The sequence below is a fragment of the Lolium perenne genome, chromosome 3, assembly GCF_019359855.2.
Source record: "Lolium perenne isolate Kyuss_39 chromosome 3, Kyuss_2.0, whole genome shotgun sequence".
Classification (NCBI taxonomy): domain Eukaryota; kingdom Viridiplantae; phylum Streptophyta; class Magnoliopsida; order Poales; family Poaceae; genus Lolium; species Lolium perenne.
This window is the reverse complement of record NC_067246.2, coordinates 168,811,502-168,825,660: the sequence shown is the minus strand read 5'-3', so window position 1 is coordinate 168,825,660 and position 14,159 is coordinate 168,811,502. Positions and strand designations below refer to the sequence as shown.

The window sequence follows — 14,159 nt, the reverse complement described above, 5'->3', positions numbered from 1 at the left end:
CGTCCTTTTGGGCGCCGAATTCTTCGGTCTCGCATGGGATGCCTTCGGCTTCGTTGCCACCGGTGGGACATCACCGGTGGCCGTCGCGGCACCAGATTGAGGGACCACATGCGTTCCTGCGCGCCGCCGCTTCAGCACGCTCGTCGACGAGACCGTGGTTGCTACCTCCGCGGGGGTCGCAGGGGTCGTGATACGGGGCGACTTTCGGTCTTCACCACATCATGTGCTTCATCGTCGAGACGGTACGCAAAGGTGAATCTTCTCCTTTATGCGTGCCTACAATCGCCTATGTGGAATGATATACTACTTCATACTCTATCATATCTTGATGATAGGAACTCGACGACAAGTACGGAGGGAAGAGAGGACGCCATGGAGACCCGAGGACGCAAGGCCGATGTCACGGAAGCATGGAAGAGAAGGAGGAAGAGGAGTTGGACGCTCCAGGCTGGTACTACCGCCCATCACGGTCGGTACTTCCACCGACGACACAAGGGCCGGAACTACCGCCCGACCCAACCGGTACTTCCGCCCAGATGTCGTCCAAGACCGAAGATGCTCGCGCTGAAGAGATGTAGCCGGAACTTCCGCCCGCCACCGCCGGAATTTCCGCCCGCCGGTACTACCACCCAAGTTCCGCTCTACTTCCGGAATTGCGTCGAAACGCCCCTGGACAATACTGCAAGCAAGGAGGACCGTTTCCGGAAGTAGGCCGGTAGTTGGCCAGCACTACCGCCCCCAAGGGCCGGTACTTCCGCCCTGATGAGTTTCAGCCAGATCTCAGCCATTGGCTTGTAATTTACCCCTTCCCTTCCTGTAAATAGACACCTACCCCCACCTTCATGGGAGAGATGATGTTTAGATGAACTTGGCTTATGCCTCTATTATCCCCTTGTGGATTAGGGAACCCCCCTCCTTAGATTATCCATCTATTGCATCCCTCCTTATCCGGATCTTTTCCATTCTAGTAATTCTATCAATTGAGAATCTCTTGCTTTGCAACTCTATTCTCAATTGATCTTTTACTCTTTGGAATTCTATTTGGATTTGTCGATCTTTTGCAAGAGATTCTACCGTTTGTTCTTTGTCTTCAATTCTATCGAGTTGGTAGTTCGGGCCAACGAGGATAACCGATTTGTGTGCATGTGTTTGTATCGTGTTCTTCACGTTCATCCACCTCCCCGCGAATCCCCCTCCATAATCACACTCCATCGGGTCAATTCGTGAGATCGGGCAACCCACACGGGCTCAGCCCGTATCATATGGTATCAGAGCAAAGGTTGCCACGGATTTGACCCTCCAATTTCACCAAATTTTCCCAAAAATTTTGCCCCAAAAAATAGCTCGAATTTGGATCTCAGGATTTGTTGCGTTTTTTGTGGTTTTGGTCCACAGATCTTGTGTTATTGGTGTTAATCTATCATTCCCCAACTTTTCTCCGGCCAAATCCATCGTTTGCCCCTCGAATTCCATCAATTTTTGTCTCAGTTTTCCGCATGTGTTCGTGTTGTTCATCGATCCAGATTCAGATCCGAAATTTCTGTCATTTCCGGTACTATCGGTGCAAACAAGCGGTACTTCCACTCGGGCCAAATCACCAAATCTGGGTCAACGCCTTTCTTCCACCTCCGCACAGCACCCACCTACTCCCTCCGTGCAGAAATGTAAGACGTTTTGAGTTTCACGGCCAAATATTTTAACGCTACGCACTTTTTGTACTTTCCCGTTTTGCCCTCCGTCGCCTCGCACACCGAGTCGTCGCGAAGTCTCAGCACAGAGTCGTCGCTCCACTCGCTTGCTCCTCCCTCTTTGCTCCACCGACGGCGCACTGCAGCTTTGCTCCACCGACGGCGAGCCGTATGCCACCAGCCACCTCCCCACCCCACCAACCCCGCGCCGCCGGCTGGCTCCTCAGTCGACGCGCCACACGCCGCCTGCCCCTCCCCATGCCTCCTCGCTGAATCTCCCTCTTTCTCAATCTCCGCTGCAAGATTGATTTTTTCCCGTCGATGGTGCTCGATTTGTCGGCGGTGCGGCTGGATCCGTCGACGGTGCGGCTAGATCCGTCAACAACGACGGAGAAGAAGACCGGTAAAGTGGGGTGAGCATCGTGAGGCGCTCAGGTCGACGAGGATGGTGCCGACCAAGAGCAGATGCAGGTGCTGCAGCAGCACGGGTGGCCTCGCCTTCGGCCGGTGCGCGTCAGAGCCCAGCGACGCCGTCGCCGCGCGGCTCAGCGCGAGCGGCAGGCGAGGGAGGCTACGCACGTTCAGCTTCGGGTCCGCGTCCGCCAAGGCCACCTTCTACGGCGGCCGCGCCAGCTTCTCACGGAGCAAGATCTCGAGGCGGCTGCGGAGAGTGGCGCCCGCTGCGGACATCCGGCTGCGGAAGAGCCGGTCAGCGTCCGCGGCGCAGACGGCGGCTCCTGCCCAGTTCTCGTCGCTGCCGTCCTGGCGTGACGAAACGCTCCTCAAGAAGTAGGACGGCATCGCCAGCTTCATCACGCACTGCAAGGAGTCCATCCACCATGGTACGTGCCCGTCGTCATCAACTAAGTTCGTGTCCATTAGCAGTGAAACATCATAATCTGTCTAACTCTAACTTCTGTTGGGTGGATGAGTAGTAACTGTACAATTCATGCACTATTACGAATTTTTGCTCGGAATTGATGCTCCTGATTTACAGTACCATAGCTAGAGCGATTGGTTACTGACCTGAACATAGAAATTTCTTCAGTCACCCCCTGCTCGTCGGTACCAGATTAGACTTTAGGAAGCAGTAGCACCACTTAAATTACACACGGGCTGATGTGTTGTGATGACATTTAAGCTGGAGTAGATTTTAAGTTCAGTCCTAGTAGATTTAAATGAAGTGAAAAGTTTAGTCATCCACAAACTAGTAACCGTTCTAGTAGTTCAGTTCAGAGTGCAGTTCTTCCCACATGAGGCTTGCTCAGCTCATTTCATCGAGAAACAATGGCTTAACATTACATTGATGTGTCTTGCATGCTCACCGTTTCCTCTCAGTGGTTTAGAAATAATGTAGCCTACCTACCACTATAATACTGTATGAGTATCTAAGAAAGTGTTGGCTCTCTGCAAGTGGTGTTAGTCTGATTGGTGTATGTTGTTTTACTTGTTTCTTTTCGTCAGCAAAAGACATTTGTCTTCTTACTCTCTGCAAGTGGTTTTAGTCTGATTGGAGTATTTTTTTCAGGACATGTACGATTTCTGGAACTGGTTTGATGATAGGACATGGTAAGAGCCTCATACACTGCTAAATCATTTATACTGTACTGTGCAAGTTATTTGTGAAGTGGAGCATGCACCGCGAATACATGGCTGAATTTTCTGCTGCTGCTTCTGTTTTAGGTATCCCCTAGGTCGTGTGATTGGTGGCACTGTGTATCCTGGGTTGGCATTGACAGCTGGAAGCATTTGGTGGTATGTTATCATAGCAACACCCTCCCTCTGTAGAACTGTTTCAGGATCCTTCTTTTCCCCCCAATGCGTCACAGGTTTAGAAATCTAATGCAGGTATGGAGCGGGTGTGGGTATGGAGCGGCGCAGCCTCGTAGAGACCAAGAAGAGGGCGGTCGAGGACTGTGCCGGCGTTGGAGGTGAGCACAAGAGACAACCATATCTCTGAATATTACTGTGTTGGGAAGTACCTCTATAGAATTAGCCTTGTTCTCAATTCTGCATAGTTTGTGTAATCTGACAACACCAATACATTAGAAGTAGTTTGTGTAACAACAACAACGACAGTAGAGTAGCACTAGCAGTAGTTTGTGTAACAACAACAATACAGTAGCACAAGCAGTAGTTTCTGTAACAACAACAATACAACAGATCAATAGGTACAAATTCCAATAGGTTGCTTCCATTGCTTGCTTGCAACAAATTCCAGTAGCTTTTTACTTGTGCTTGTGCTTTCTTCCGCTGTAGTTATTTCTGCTTGATTTTCTTTTGCGCGAGCCTGCTTTCTTACTCCTTCTGCTTGCTCTTCTTGCGCTTGCTTTCCTTCTGCTCTCTTGCGCTTGCAAGATTGATTGCTTTTCTTTGCTTCTTCTCTTGCTTTCTTTGCTTCCTCTTTCTTTCTAGCTTCGTCTTGCTTCGCTTCTTCTCGAGCTTTCTTTGCTTCCTCTTTCTTTCTAGCTTCGTCTTGCTTCACTTCTTCTCGTGCTTTCTTTGCTTCCTCTTTCTTTCTAGCATCTTCTTGCTTCGCTTCTTCTCGAGCTTTCTTTTCTTGTTCTTTCTTTCTAGCATCTTCTTGCTTCGCTTGTTCTCGTGCTTTCTTTTCTTGTTCTTTCTTTCTAGCATCTTCTTGCTTCGCTTCTTCTCGAGCTTTCTTTTCTTGTTCTTTCTTTCTAGCATCTTCTTGCTTCGCTTCTTCTCGTGCTTTCCTTTCTTGTTCTTTCTTTCTAGCATCTTCTTGCTTCGCTTCTTCTCGAGCTTTCTTTTCTTGTTCTTTTGATCTATATGTACATAATTGTACATACTTTTGAAAATTGGGTGTCCTTTTTTTGTCTTAGTCTCACCAATCATTGAGAGGCAAAATTGGAGTCTTGCCAACATATTTTTTTGTGTTAGAAGTGGCTTCAGAGAGTTTGAGATCCTCTTGAAGTGCTTTGCTTTGAATCTTGTGAATAATGTACTAGGGCTGACTCCCAACTGCCAAGCTAGTGATCTGATAGTTGACCTTTGATTTAGAGGTATACTAGGAACAATGGACATATCGATATTCTTTGGTTTCCTCCCACACCTTCCTTTCCTTTTGCTAGAAACATCCACTTCCAACCCATCAGCTATTTGCTTCATAGCCAGTCTCCATATTCTTTGCATAACTTGGATGTCCGATTGAAAAAATGCAGCAACATGTTTCTTGTCATTCTTGTCGAACTTTCCTCCATTTTTCATGCAAAGTGAATGCATAGCTACATAAGCAGCATATTTTTGATGGTCAGGGAGGACTTTTCGATGTCGTACTGCTTGATGACCACCTGGTTCTTCCCCATTATAATGTTGATTTTGCTCACCCATTTCTACTGCATCTTGCTCTTCATCTTCCGCATCTTCCTCTTCATCAAGTGCAGCTTCATAGAGATTTTGTTCGTACATTTCTTCATTTACTTCTTCGTCATCATCTGCGTATTAATAACAATAAAAGTAAATTAGTCATCCTGTTCTTTCTAGTTACCGAGGTGACACTTATCACAGTGTAGTATAGCAGGAACAAAATTTTGGTGTTGGGCTTTCAATCTCGTAGATTTTTTCCAACTAATATTGTTTTTGTTCTTCTAACTCAGGAAAAAAGCGATTGGATGAAGTGTGACTTGAGAGGTTTCAACAATACAACAGAACATACATCCAGTCATGGATCATTCGAGGTTAGCCCGAAGCGAGGCGAAAGCCATCACGGTGGCGAGATATCAAGACAAGGAGTTGCGGGTGCGCGAAGAAGAGCAAGAAACGGTCAAGGTTGCCTCTGCTCAACCCCGGCCTCTTTTGCGGCTGTTGCCGTGGTACAGATTAAAGCAAAACCGGTACCCTGGTATGTTGTTTGTCTCCATATTCAGATGCCCTCTCTCTTCTCGGCTTGTGTGTGGGTGTTGCTCATGTGATCTTTTCTGTGTTGCTATATATCCCGGTGCATCGAAGCCGAGCTGCTAGGTAGCTAGTTTCTCTCTGGGAGAGGCGAGAAAGGTTTGGGGTTCTTGAGGATCCTCCTCCTCATCATGTTATTGGCTATGGCGGCTTCCATGGCGGCGCCATGCCCAACCACTCCATGCCTTCCGCGACCTTCTTGTAAGAAAAACCTTTCCCCCTCTCCGTTCTTCGTGCTTCCTGTCATGAATTTCGCATGTGTAGATACATACTACATACGAATCTTTACGTAGATCATTTCGTCATGGTGATGAAGCGATGATGGTTTTGGTTGCCCGTGCGGCGAGCAAGACGGAGGAGGAGGGGGTGCCTATTTCGGGAGGCTGGAGGAGGCCTTCATGCACCAGGTGGCCACATTCGGCGGCGGTGGCGGCGGGAGGGCTGCTCATCAGCAACAAACTCCAACGGCCACCTCCATCATAGCTCACCATCACCATGGACACAGCAACGCCATGCGTACGTACACTGGACATCTTTCCCGCTTGGCCTATGGCCTCTCTTTCTCTCCATCACACACCCAAGGTAAAAAATACTACTACTCCCTATATCATGGATAGACATTACAAGTATTTTGCACTTGAACTTGTTTTTACAGCTTGCTTTTGCCTTGTGTAGGAGGGTTGAAATGTGACAGCTGACAAGATCGACTCGAGAGCAGCAGCAAGAACAACATGAACAAGGACTCATCAGATCACCACCACCATCAGCAAGGGCTGGTTGGAGTGGTAACCGTGACAAGCCTGTTTCACCAGATTCCAGAGCAGTACCAGCCCCAGCACCACCAGCAGGTACTCATCGTCATGATCTCTTCTAGATAGATAGCCTGGCGCCTTAGCTAGGCCACAACTTCCAAGATGCTCATGTAGGTTTACTTAGTTTCTACTTCCTCTGCTCCAAATTAGTTGATCCAGTTTTATCTAGATACCGATAAAAACCATGGAGTAGAAATTTGCTATATACACTAGGCGCAATACAAATCTGCTTGTTCCATTAAATTCAGTGATAATGTAAACTGTAACTTTGTTTTGCATTAGATAATGTACCTGCATGCTCTCCTTCAGGTATATGGACATCGCCTTCTTCGGGTGGAGTGAAATTCAAGTCTGGGAGCACCATATTTGATGTAGCCCCGCCTATCGTCGATGCTACACCATGGCCAAGGTGTTCCCCAAGTGGACCGACAACCCGAACCGAAGCCATACACGACAAGGTGAACTCCTTCCTCTCGACACTCGACCTCGTCAATACCTTGGATGGAGTGCTACCTCATTCCGATATGTCTTGTGTTACTAGGTACGAGCTTCATCGAGGATCCGGAGAGGAGGAGGCACTCACTTGGTGCAAGGGAGAAGGAAGAAGAAGAGAAGAAGAAAGAAGGAAGAAGAAGAAAGAAGGAAGGAAGAGAAAGAGGAAGAGAGAAGGGAAGAGGAGGAGGGAGGCCGGAGCCTCTAGGCAGCCATGGCCGGCCCCCACTGGCCGGAGCCTCCCGAGTGAGGCCATGGCCGGAGCCTCCACTCCCTCCCTGGCCGGTACCACCTCCAGGACATGGCACACGCGGGAGGAGGTAGGACCGGTACTACCGGCCACATCTGGCCGGTACTACCGGCCTACCCCAAGCGCCCCCAACTCCAGCTCGCGGGAAGGAAACGCAAGAGCGGTACCTCCGGCCGAGGTACCGCCCGAGGTACCGCTGGGCCGCCCAACCATACTGGATACTTCGCCCAGTTTTGGTGCGTTTTCCGGTACCATGGCCGGTACCTCCGCCCGAGGTACCGCTCAGCCGAAACGAGCTCAGATCTGGACCGTTCCCCTTCATCTGAACGTCCCTGATTTCATACCTTTTAATACCTAAAGTACCCTTGCACGAATCTGGGCTATATGTATCTCCCGTATCCCCATTTGCTAGGGTTAGACAAGATTTGGCTTAGAATAGGATTTGAGCTATGTCTCCCTAGGGTATCATCCCTCTGTAATCAAGGCCACCCTTGTTGTTGATTGAGTTTGTGAGTGAGATTCTAGTGTGTGCACTCTCTCTCCCTCACCGATTCCGTCTCCAACACCGTATCTCTCACCTCGGAATTCTACCGCGGTCTCTTCCGTGGGTGATTCTATTCGGCGTGGTCCATCGAGCCACGAGGGTAAGCATCGGTTGTATCGGGTCGGTGTGCGTGCGTGTGTTCCCGTGTTCATCGTGTTCATCGCGTTCGTCGTGTTCTTCGTGTTCTTCCTCTTTTCCCCTTTCGTTTCCGGGTCAATTCGCAAGATCGGGCCACAAACGGGGTCTTAGACCTCATCATATGGTATCAGCAGCCTTTGGTTTCCGCGGATTTGACCCTCCACCCACCGGATTTGCCCTCTAAAATTTTTCCCAAAAAAAAAAAAAATCCCCAAAAAAAAATAGCCCCAATTTGCCTTTTGATGGATCTGCGATTTCGTTGCGTTTTGAGTGGTTTTGGTCCATGGATTTGGTGTCTCTAGTGTTGATCTACTATTTCCCCACTTTCTAGCCACAAATTTCGTCCACTAGCGCGTTTTGGGTCAATTTGGTTGGCTTTTGGGAAGAACAAGAGAGAGAAAGGGGAAGAACAGCTAGTGTGTGCGTGCACGTGAGGAAGAAGGAGCAGCTCACGAGCGGTACCTCCGGGTGGAGCCTCCACCCGTGCACGAGCGGTACCTCCGGGTGGAGGCTCCACCCTCCACTACCGCTCCTCCTTCCCAAGCCGGCCACCACCACCATCTCCACCCCACCGCCGACCACCACCATTCCTCTCCGCAGCCGGCAAGCACCGCCACCCCCCTTCATCACCGGCAAACACCGCCACCCCCCTTGATCACCGGCAAGCACCGCCACCCCCCTTGATCATCGGCAAGCACCGCCACCCTCCCAAACCATCGGGAAACACCGCCGCGGCAAACCACCACCATCGCCGCCACCGCAAGCTCACCGATACGCCATCGGCATACCACCGGCAAACACCGCCGCTACCCCACCACCACCACCGCCGCCGCGAGCTCACCGATACGCCATCGGCATACCACCGGCAAACACCGCCGCTACCCCACCACCACCACCGCCGCCGCGAGCTCACCGATATCACCACCGGCATACCACCGCCATCGACGCCAAGCTACTTTGACCGTTTTCTTCCGCTAACTTGTGTTTGTTTGTTCCGGTTTGAGTGCCTTGTTTGTGAGACTAACCCGCAGCTCCGAAGCAAGCGACGACATCCTCGGCACCCCGGACTTGCAACCGTACTCTTGACATCACCACCCTCATCGCAAGTTGTGTGTTCCGACACCGCCTAACATCTAGGTATAACTTGCATTTCCCTTGTAACCCCTCTTCTTTGGCGATCTATCCTATCGAGCATTGCTTATTGAGTGTTGCGAGACATTGCACGTGGCCCCGCATTGTGAGGTGTGTGTGTCGCGTTGCGTAAGGCACCCAAGCAAACACTCGTGTGGCAAGATAGCAAAAGCAAGGCTAACGCTAACATAGTGCGTCAAAAAGCCCCAAAAACACAAAAAGAGTGCGAGTAGCACCATACATCCATACATCCATACATCCATACGCCCATACATACAAAGTGTCCACGTGCCACCAAAGATACAAACGAGTGCAAGTGCCGCCATATACAAAAGAGAAAAAGCTTTTAAGCAAAAGAGAGAAAAGAGAAGAGAGGCCACGTGTGAATCTTGTTGTCTCTTCCTTTGCAACCGAAGCTTTGATCTCTTCTTGTGTTAGTGTGACACCGAGCACCCTTGCTAAGGGCTTCTTACACTTTTCCGCTCATTCCTTGGTCGCACTAACCCCGTTCATCTCGTGTGTGAGTTCCATACCTTTTTCCGTGTTTATAGTGATCATCGCTTTGACATTCGATTTTTGGATTTCACCCACTCTTGACAACAAACTTGATTTCGGATTTCGTCTTTTGGCTTTCCACCACACTCACCTAACACCATATTTGCTAGCTTTTGCGTGTGCTTTTGCGTGAGTACCCGATACAATTGATTTTTGACCTCGGCTTTTTGGATCGCCCCGATCTTATCATACCACGGTAAGATATCGAGGTAGTCTTCTTCCACTAACATACACCATATAGATACCATAGTGCTAACATGTATAGCGACGGAGACGACACGGAGGAGTACATGGAGTACTTCGAGGAGGACACCTCCTCAAGCACCGCGGATGTGGAGGAACATGTGGAGCTCTACACCGACTATGGCTCCGCGAGCATCACCGACATGGACGATATGGTCGAGCACCACCTTGAGGATGACATCGAGGAGCTCTACATCGACAATGGCTCCTCACACATGGACGACATGGTGGAGCACCACTTGGAGGACGACATCGACGAGCTCTACATCGACATTGGCTCATCAAGCATGGACGACATGGTGGAGCAACGCCACGCCTTCGACATCGACACCATGGCGGAGCCTCACCTCGACTCCACCTTGAACAACACCGATGCTCCCATGTACCCCTACGTCGCCAATGGAGCTACATATGAAGATGGAGGACATCCACGATGGCACCATCATTTGGATCACCAAGAGCGTCCTCAACATGAGCGTCATCGACACACTTCTTCGAGCTCCACAAGGCGACACCATGAGCGTGCTTATGCACAAGATCGTCGACCTCAAGTACATCATATGGAGCATCAAGAGCGTCCCCGACATGATCGTCATCGACACTTTTCTCCAAGCTCCACAAGGCGCCACAAGCGACATGCCACGCCACATGAGCCATCATCTAGGCATGTCGAGGATCGTCATCGACACACACCATCACATGATCGTCGTCGCCAACCACCATCGTCTCATGGATCCCATCGACATAGTTCACCACGTGATCATCGACGACACAAGCCACCCCATGAGCGCCATCGACACACATCTTCCACGGATCATCGACGACACTCCTCAAGCCATGGTGATGTTGCCCGAAGACGAGATCCTCGACATGAAGACGACAAACACCATCATCCGGTGTCTACCACTCCGAGGATGGCAAGTGCAAATCGCGCATACCTTCCTCATACGGCGACTTCCACCTCTAGTGCCACCACCACAATGGCCTCTACCTCGTCACATGCCTATGGACTCCGATGCTACAAGTGCAAGCAACAAGGCCACCCTCCACGGGAATGTCCCAATCTCCTATGTGAGGTGTGCAAGGACAAGGGTCATGAGGCATGGCAATGCACAAAGCCAAGCGCCAAGACACTCTTCTTCGACAAGCTACAAGCTCAAGCCACCAAGAAGCCTTCGACGCCCACACTTCAAGATGAAGATCGACAAGGCCAACACAAGGATGATGTGGATCCGAGCATAGCTCTCCACGACACTACGGCGCCACCGAGGGAGGATGACTTGAGAGGAGATGGAGTTGAGCATGGTGAGCATGGGATCTTCCCTTCACCTATGGAGGCGCATGGAGTTGAGCATGGTGAGCATGGGATCTTCCCTTCACCTATGGAGGCGCATGGAGTTGAGATGGTTGAGCATGGGAACTTCCCTTCAACCAAGGAGGCGCATGGAGATGAGAAAGTCGAGCCTACTCCCATATGCTTGATTGATGAGTTGGTACCAAGCCCATGTGAGCATGAGAGCCACCTAGCCCACTTGAGCGAGAGTGATAGTGAGTTGAGTGACTACTACTCCACATGTGAGTTTGAGTGCTTCCAATTGGAGGACATGAGTGATACACCGAGTGAGTTGCGAGAGGTAGATGATAGGTCCATGGAGGACATCGCATTTGCTAACACATTAACCTCTCCCTCTTTGGTGTCTCCTTATGTTGCACTAGGTTCCGAGGAGGACGAGTTCCCGCTCATGGAGACGATGTACATGGTGCATGAAGATGACGATATCTCACCATGCTTGCTCCAAGATGGACAAGTCGACCACATGGATCCTCCTACTTCCACCACACCTACTTCACATGAGTCGGACGACATAGGTAACAACATAGGTGTTGGTGATGCCATGATCCCACTAGTGGACATGACGACTTTTGAATGCATGCATGATCTTGATGACACATTTGCTACGTCACATGCTACTTTCATGTTCCCATGTGATACTTTGCTTGACAACATTGTTGATCATGTGGATTTGAGTGCTTGTGATACCTTGAACATGCCATGCTATGAGAGCTTTAATTTCTCCACCATTGCTTGCAATATGTCGACAACTTGCTCTTTGCCATGTATTGCTTGCAATGATAATGATGACATTAGCTTCCGCATGCTTTGCCCAAAATGCTTACACCATTCCATGATCCTTGCATCCAAGATTGTGAACAATTGCTCCTTTTTATGCTTGGTATGCAAGAATGCTTATTTCATTGTCCACGAGATGGCCCCCATAGCCTTCTCACTTTTTGATGATCATGAGTTACCGCATGCCATGAATGCACCTTCTTGCCATATGCACCATCGCCATGCATTTCATTCTATTTTGCTTGACACTCATGGTGATGCGCACAAGTCTTGGACCATCATGATGGATGATGTGTTCCTCTACCATGCACACACGCTTTTTGTTTCCTCTATTGTGTGTATAGGTACCCGCATGACAACTTCCACCGCCACGGAACATGAGTTGACGAAACGCGCAATTGAGAGCTACCCCAACAAGGACCTAACCCCCGGGAATCACACCAAAGGGTATGTTCCCACAAGCCTTCGCCCTCGTGTGTTTCCGGCTTGCCTTGTCGAGTTTCCGGTTTGGTCCAACTCCTCGTCGCCTCTTTTGCCTCTTTTGCAACATATCTTGACACATCTTGTTGGCACAATGGTTGTTGTATGTCTTGATGCTTTCATCATACACTTCGAGAATCTCAAGGACCATGTCATACATGTGAGAGATACCTTATGCATCTTGTGCCACATGTCACACAAAAAGTTGCTCTTCTTCGGATTTTTCATTTCATCTTTGGCATTTGCAATGGATTCTTTCACACTTGAGGAGGCTCATACTCGGCTCACGCCAACCATACTCTCCCAAGCTCGAAGACTCCATCGCTTTGCCATTGCACATAAAAATTTTGCCCCAAATTTTGCCGCTCATACTTGCCTTTTGTTTGTTCCATTTGTTTGGGACAATTCTACACCACACATTTTTGACACCATACAACTCTTACATGCACAAATTTTTGCCCTCCCAAATTTTGGATACATCGACACTCTTTTGGTTCCCATTTTTGCCAAATGCCTCTTGGAGAAACGACTTGATGCTTCGTATTTGATTGAGAGCCTCTTGTTCGCCGATCACCAAATTGGCATCCACGAGCTTTCCATTTGCAACTCGTTTTTCCCCAAGTTCTTCTTCGACCGCTTCATCGATAAACAAACTCCCAAGTACTTGGTGAGCAAGACGTTCACCATCTCGGACCTCTCGCCACAACATGGACATGAGGAGGAACAAGAGTCGAGGACGACTCTTCCCCAAGGGGGGGGAGATGATGTAGCCCCGCCTATCGTCGATGCTACACCATGGCCAAGGTGTTCCCCAAGTGGACCGACAACCCGAACCGAAGCCATACACGACAAGGTGAACTCCTTCCTCTCGACACTCGACCTCGTCAATACCTTGGATGGAGTGCTACCTCATTCCGATATGTCTTGTGTTACTAGGTACGAGCTTCATCGAGGATCCGGAGAGGAGGAGGCACTCACTTGGTGCAAGGGAGAAGGAAGAAGAAGAGAAGAAGAAAGAAGGAAGAAGAAGAAAGAAGGAAGGAAGAGAAAGAGGAAGAGAGAAGGGAAGAGGAGGAGGGAGGCCGGAGCCTCTAGGCAGCCATGGCCGGCCCCCACTGGCCGGAGCCTCCAGGCAGGCCATGGCCGGAGCCTCCACTCCCTCCCTGGCCGGTACCACCTCCAGGACATGGCACACGCGGGAGGAGGTAGGACCGGTACTACCGGCCACATCTGGCCGGTACTACCGGCCTACCCCAAGCGCCCCCAACTCCAGCTCGCGGGAAGGAAACGCAAGAGCGGTACCTCCGGCCGAGGTACCGCCCGAGGTACCGCTGGGCCGCCCAACCATACTGGATACTTCGCCCAGTTTTGGTGCGTTTTCCGGTACCATGGCCGGTACCTCCGCCCGAGGTACCGCTCAGCCGAAACGAGCTCAGATCTGGACCGTTCCCCTTCATCTGAACGTCCCTGATTTCATACCTTGTAATACCTAAAGTACCCTTGCACGAATCTGGGCTATATGTATCTCCCGTATCCCCATTTGCTAGGGTTAGACAAGATTTGGCTTAGAATAGGATTTGAGCTATGTCTCCCTAGGGTATCATCCCTCTGTAATCAAGGCCACCCTTGTTGTTGATTGAGTTTGTGAGTGAGATTCTAGTGTGTGCACTCTCTCTCCCTCACCGATTCCGTCTCCAACACCGTATCTCTCACCTCGGAATTCTACCGCGGTCTCTTCCGTGGGTGATTCTATTCGGCGTGGTCCATCGAGCCACGA

At 50.1% G+C, this 14,159-nt stretch overlaps 1 protein-coding gene across 7 annotated transcripts; it reads left to right on the top strand.

Moving 5' to 3' along the window:
- Positions 1-1,650: 1,650 nt before the first annotated feature.
- On the top strand, positions 1,651-5,419 carry LOC139837602 (dolichyl-diphosphooligosaccharide--protein glycosyltransferase subunit STT3A-like). Of its 7 annotated transcripts, none has more exons than XM_071826969.1 (5): positions 1,651-2,530; positions 3,217-3,257; positions 3,372-3,443; positions 3,537-3,619; positions 5,309-5,419. In XM_071826969.1, exons 1-5 carry the CDS (start codon positions 2,528-2,530, stop codon positions 5,332-5,334), a joined length of 225 nt encoding a protein of 74 aa, XP_071683070.1. In that variant the 5' UTR covers positions 1,651-2,527; the 3' UTR covers positions 5,335-5,419. The 7 variants fall into 5 exon arrangements, 2 of the variants coding, with proteins under 2 accessions (XP_071683070.1, XP_071683069.1); XR_011754150.1 differs by having other exon boundaries at positions 3,518-3,619; XR_011754152.1 differs by having other exon boundaries at positions 3,524-3,619.
- The last annotated feature ends 8,740 nt before the right edge of the window (positions 5,420-14,159 follow it).

Coding starts and splice junctions, on each gene's coding strand:
- LOC139837602 (XM_071826968.1), top strand. Junction 3,258..3,371: donor TGGTTTGATGATAGGACATG/GTAAGAGCCTCA, acceptor CTTCTGTTTTAG/GTATCCCCTAGGTCGTGTGA. Junction 3,444..3,517: donor ACAGCTGGAAGCATTTGGTG/GTATGTTATCAT, acceptor AATGCGTCACAG/GTTTAGAAATCTAATGCAGG.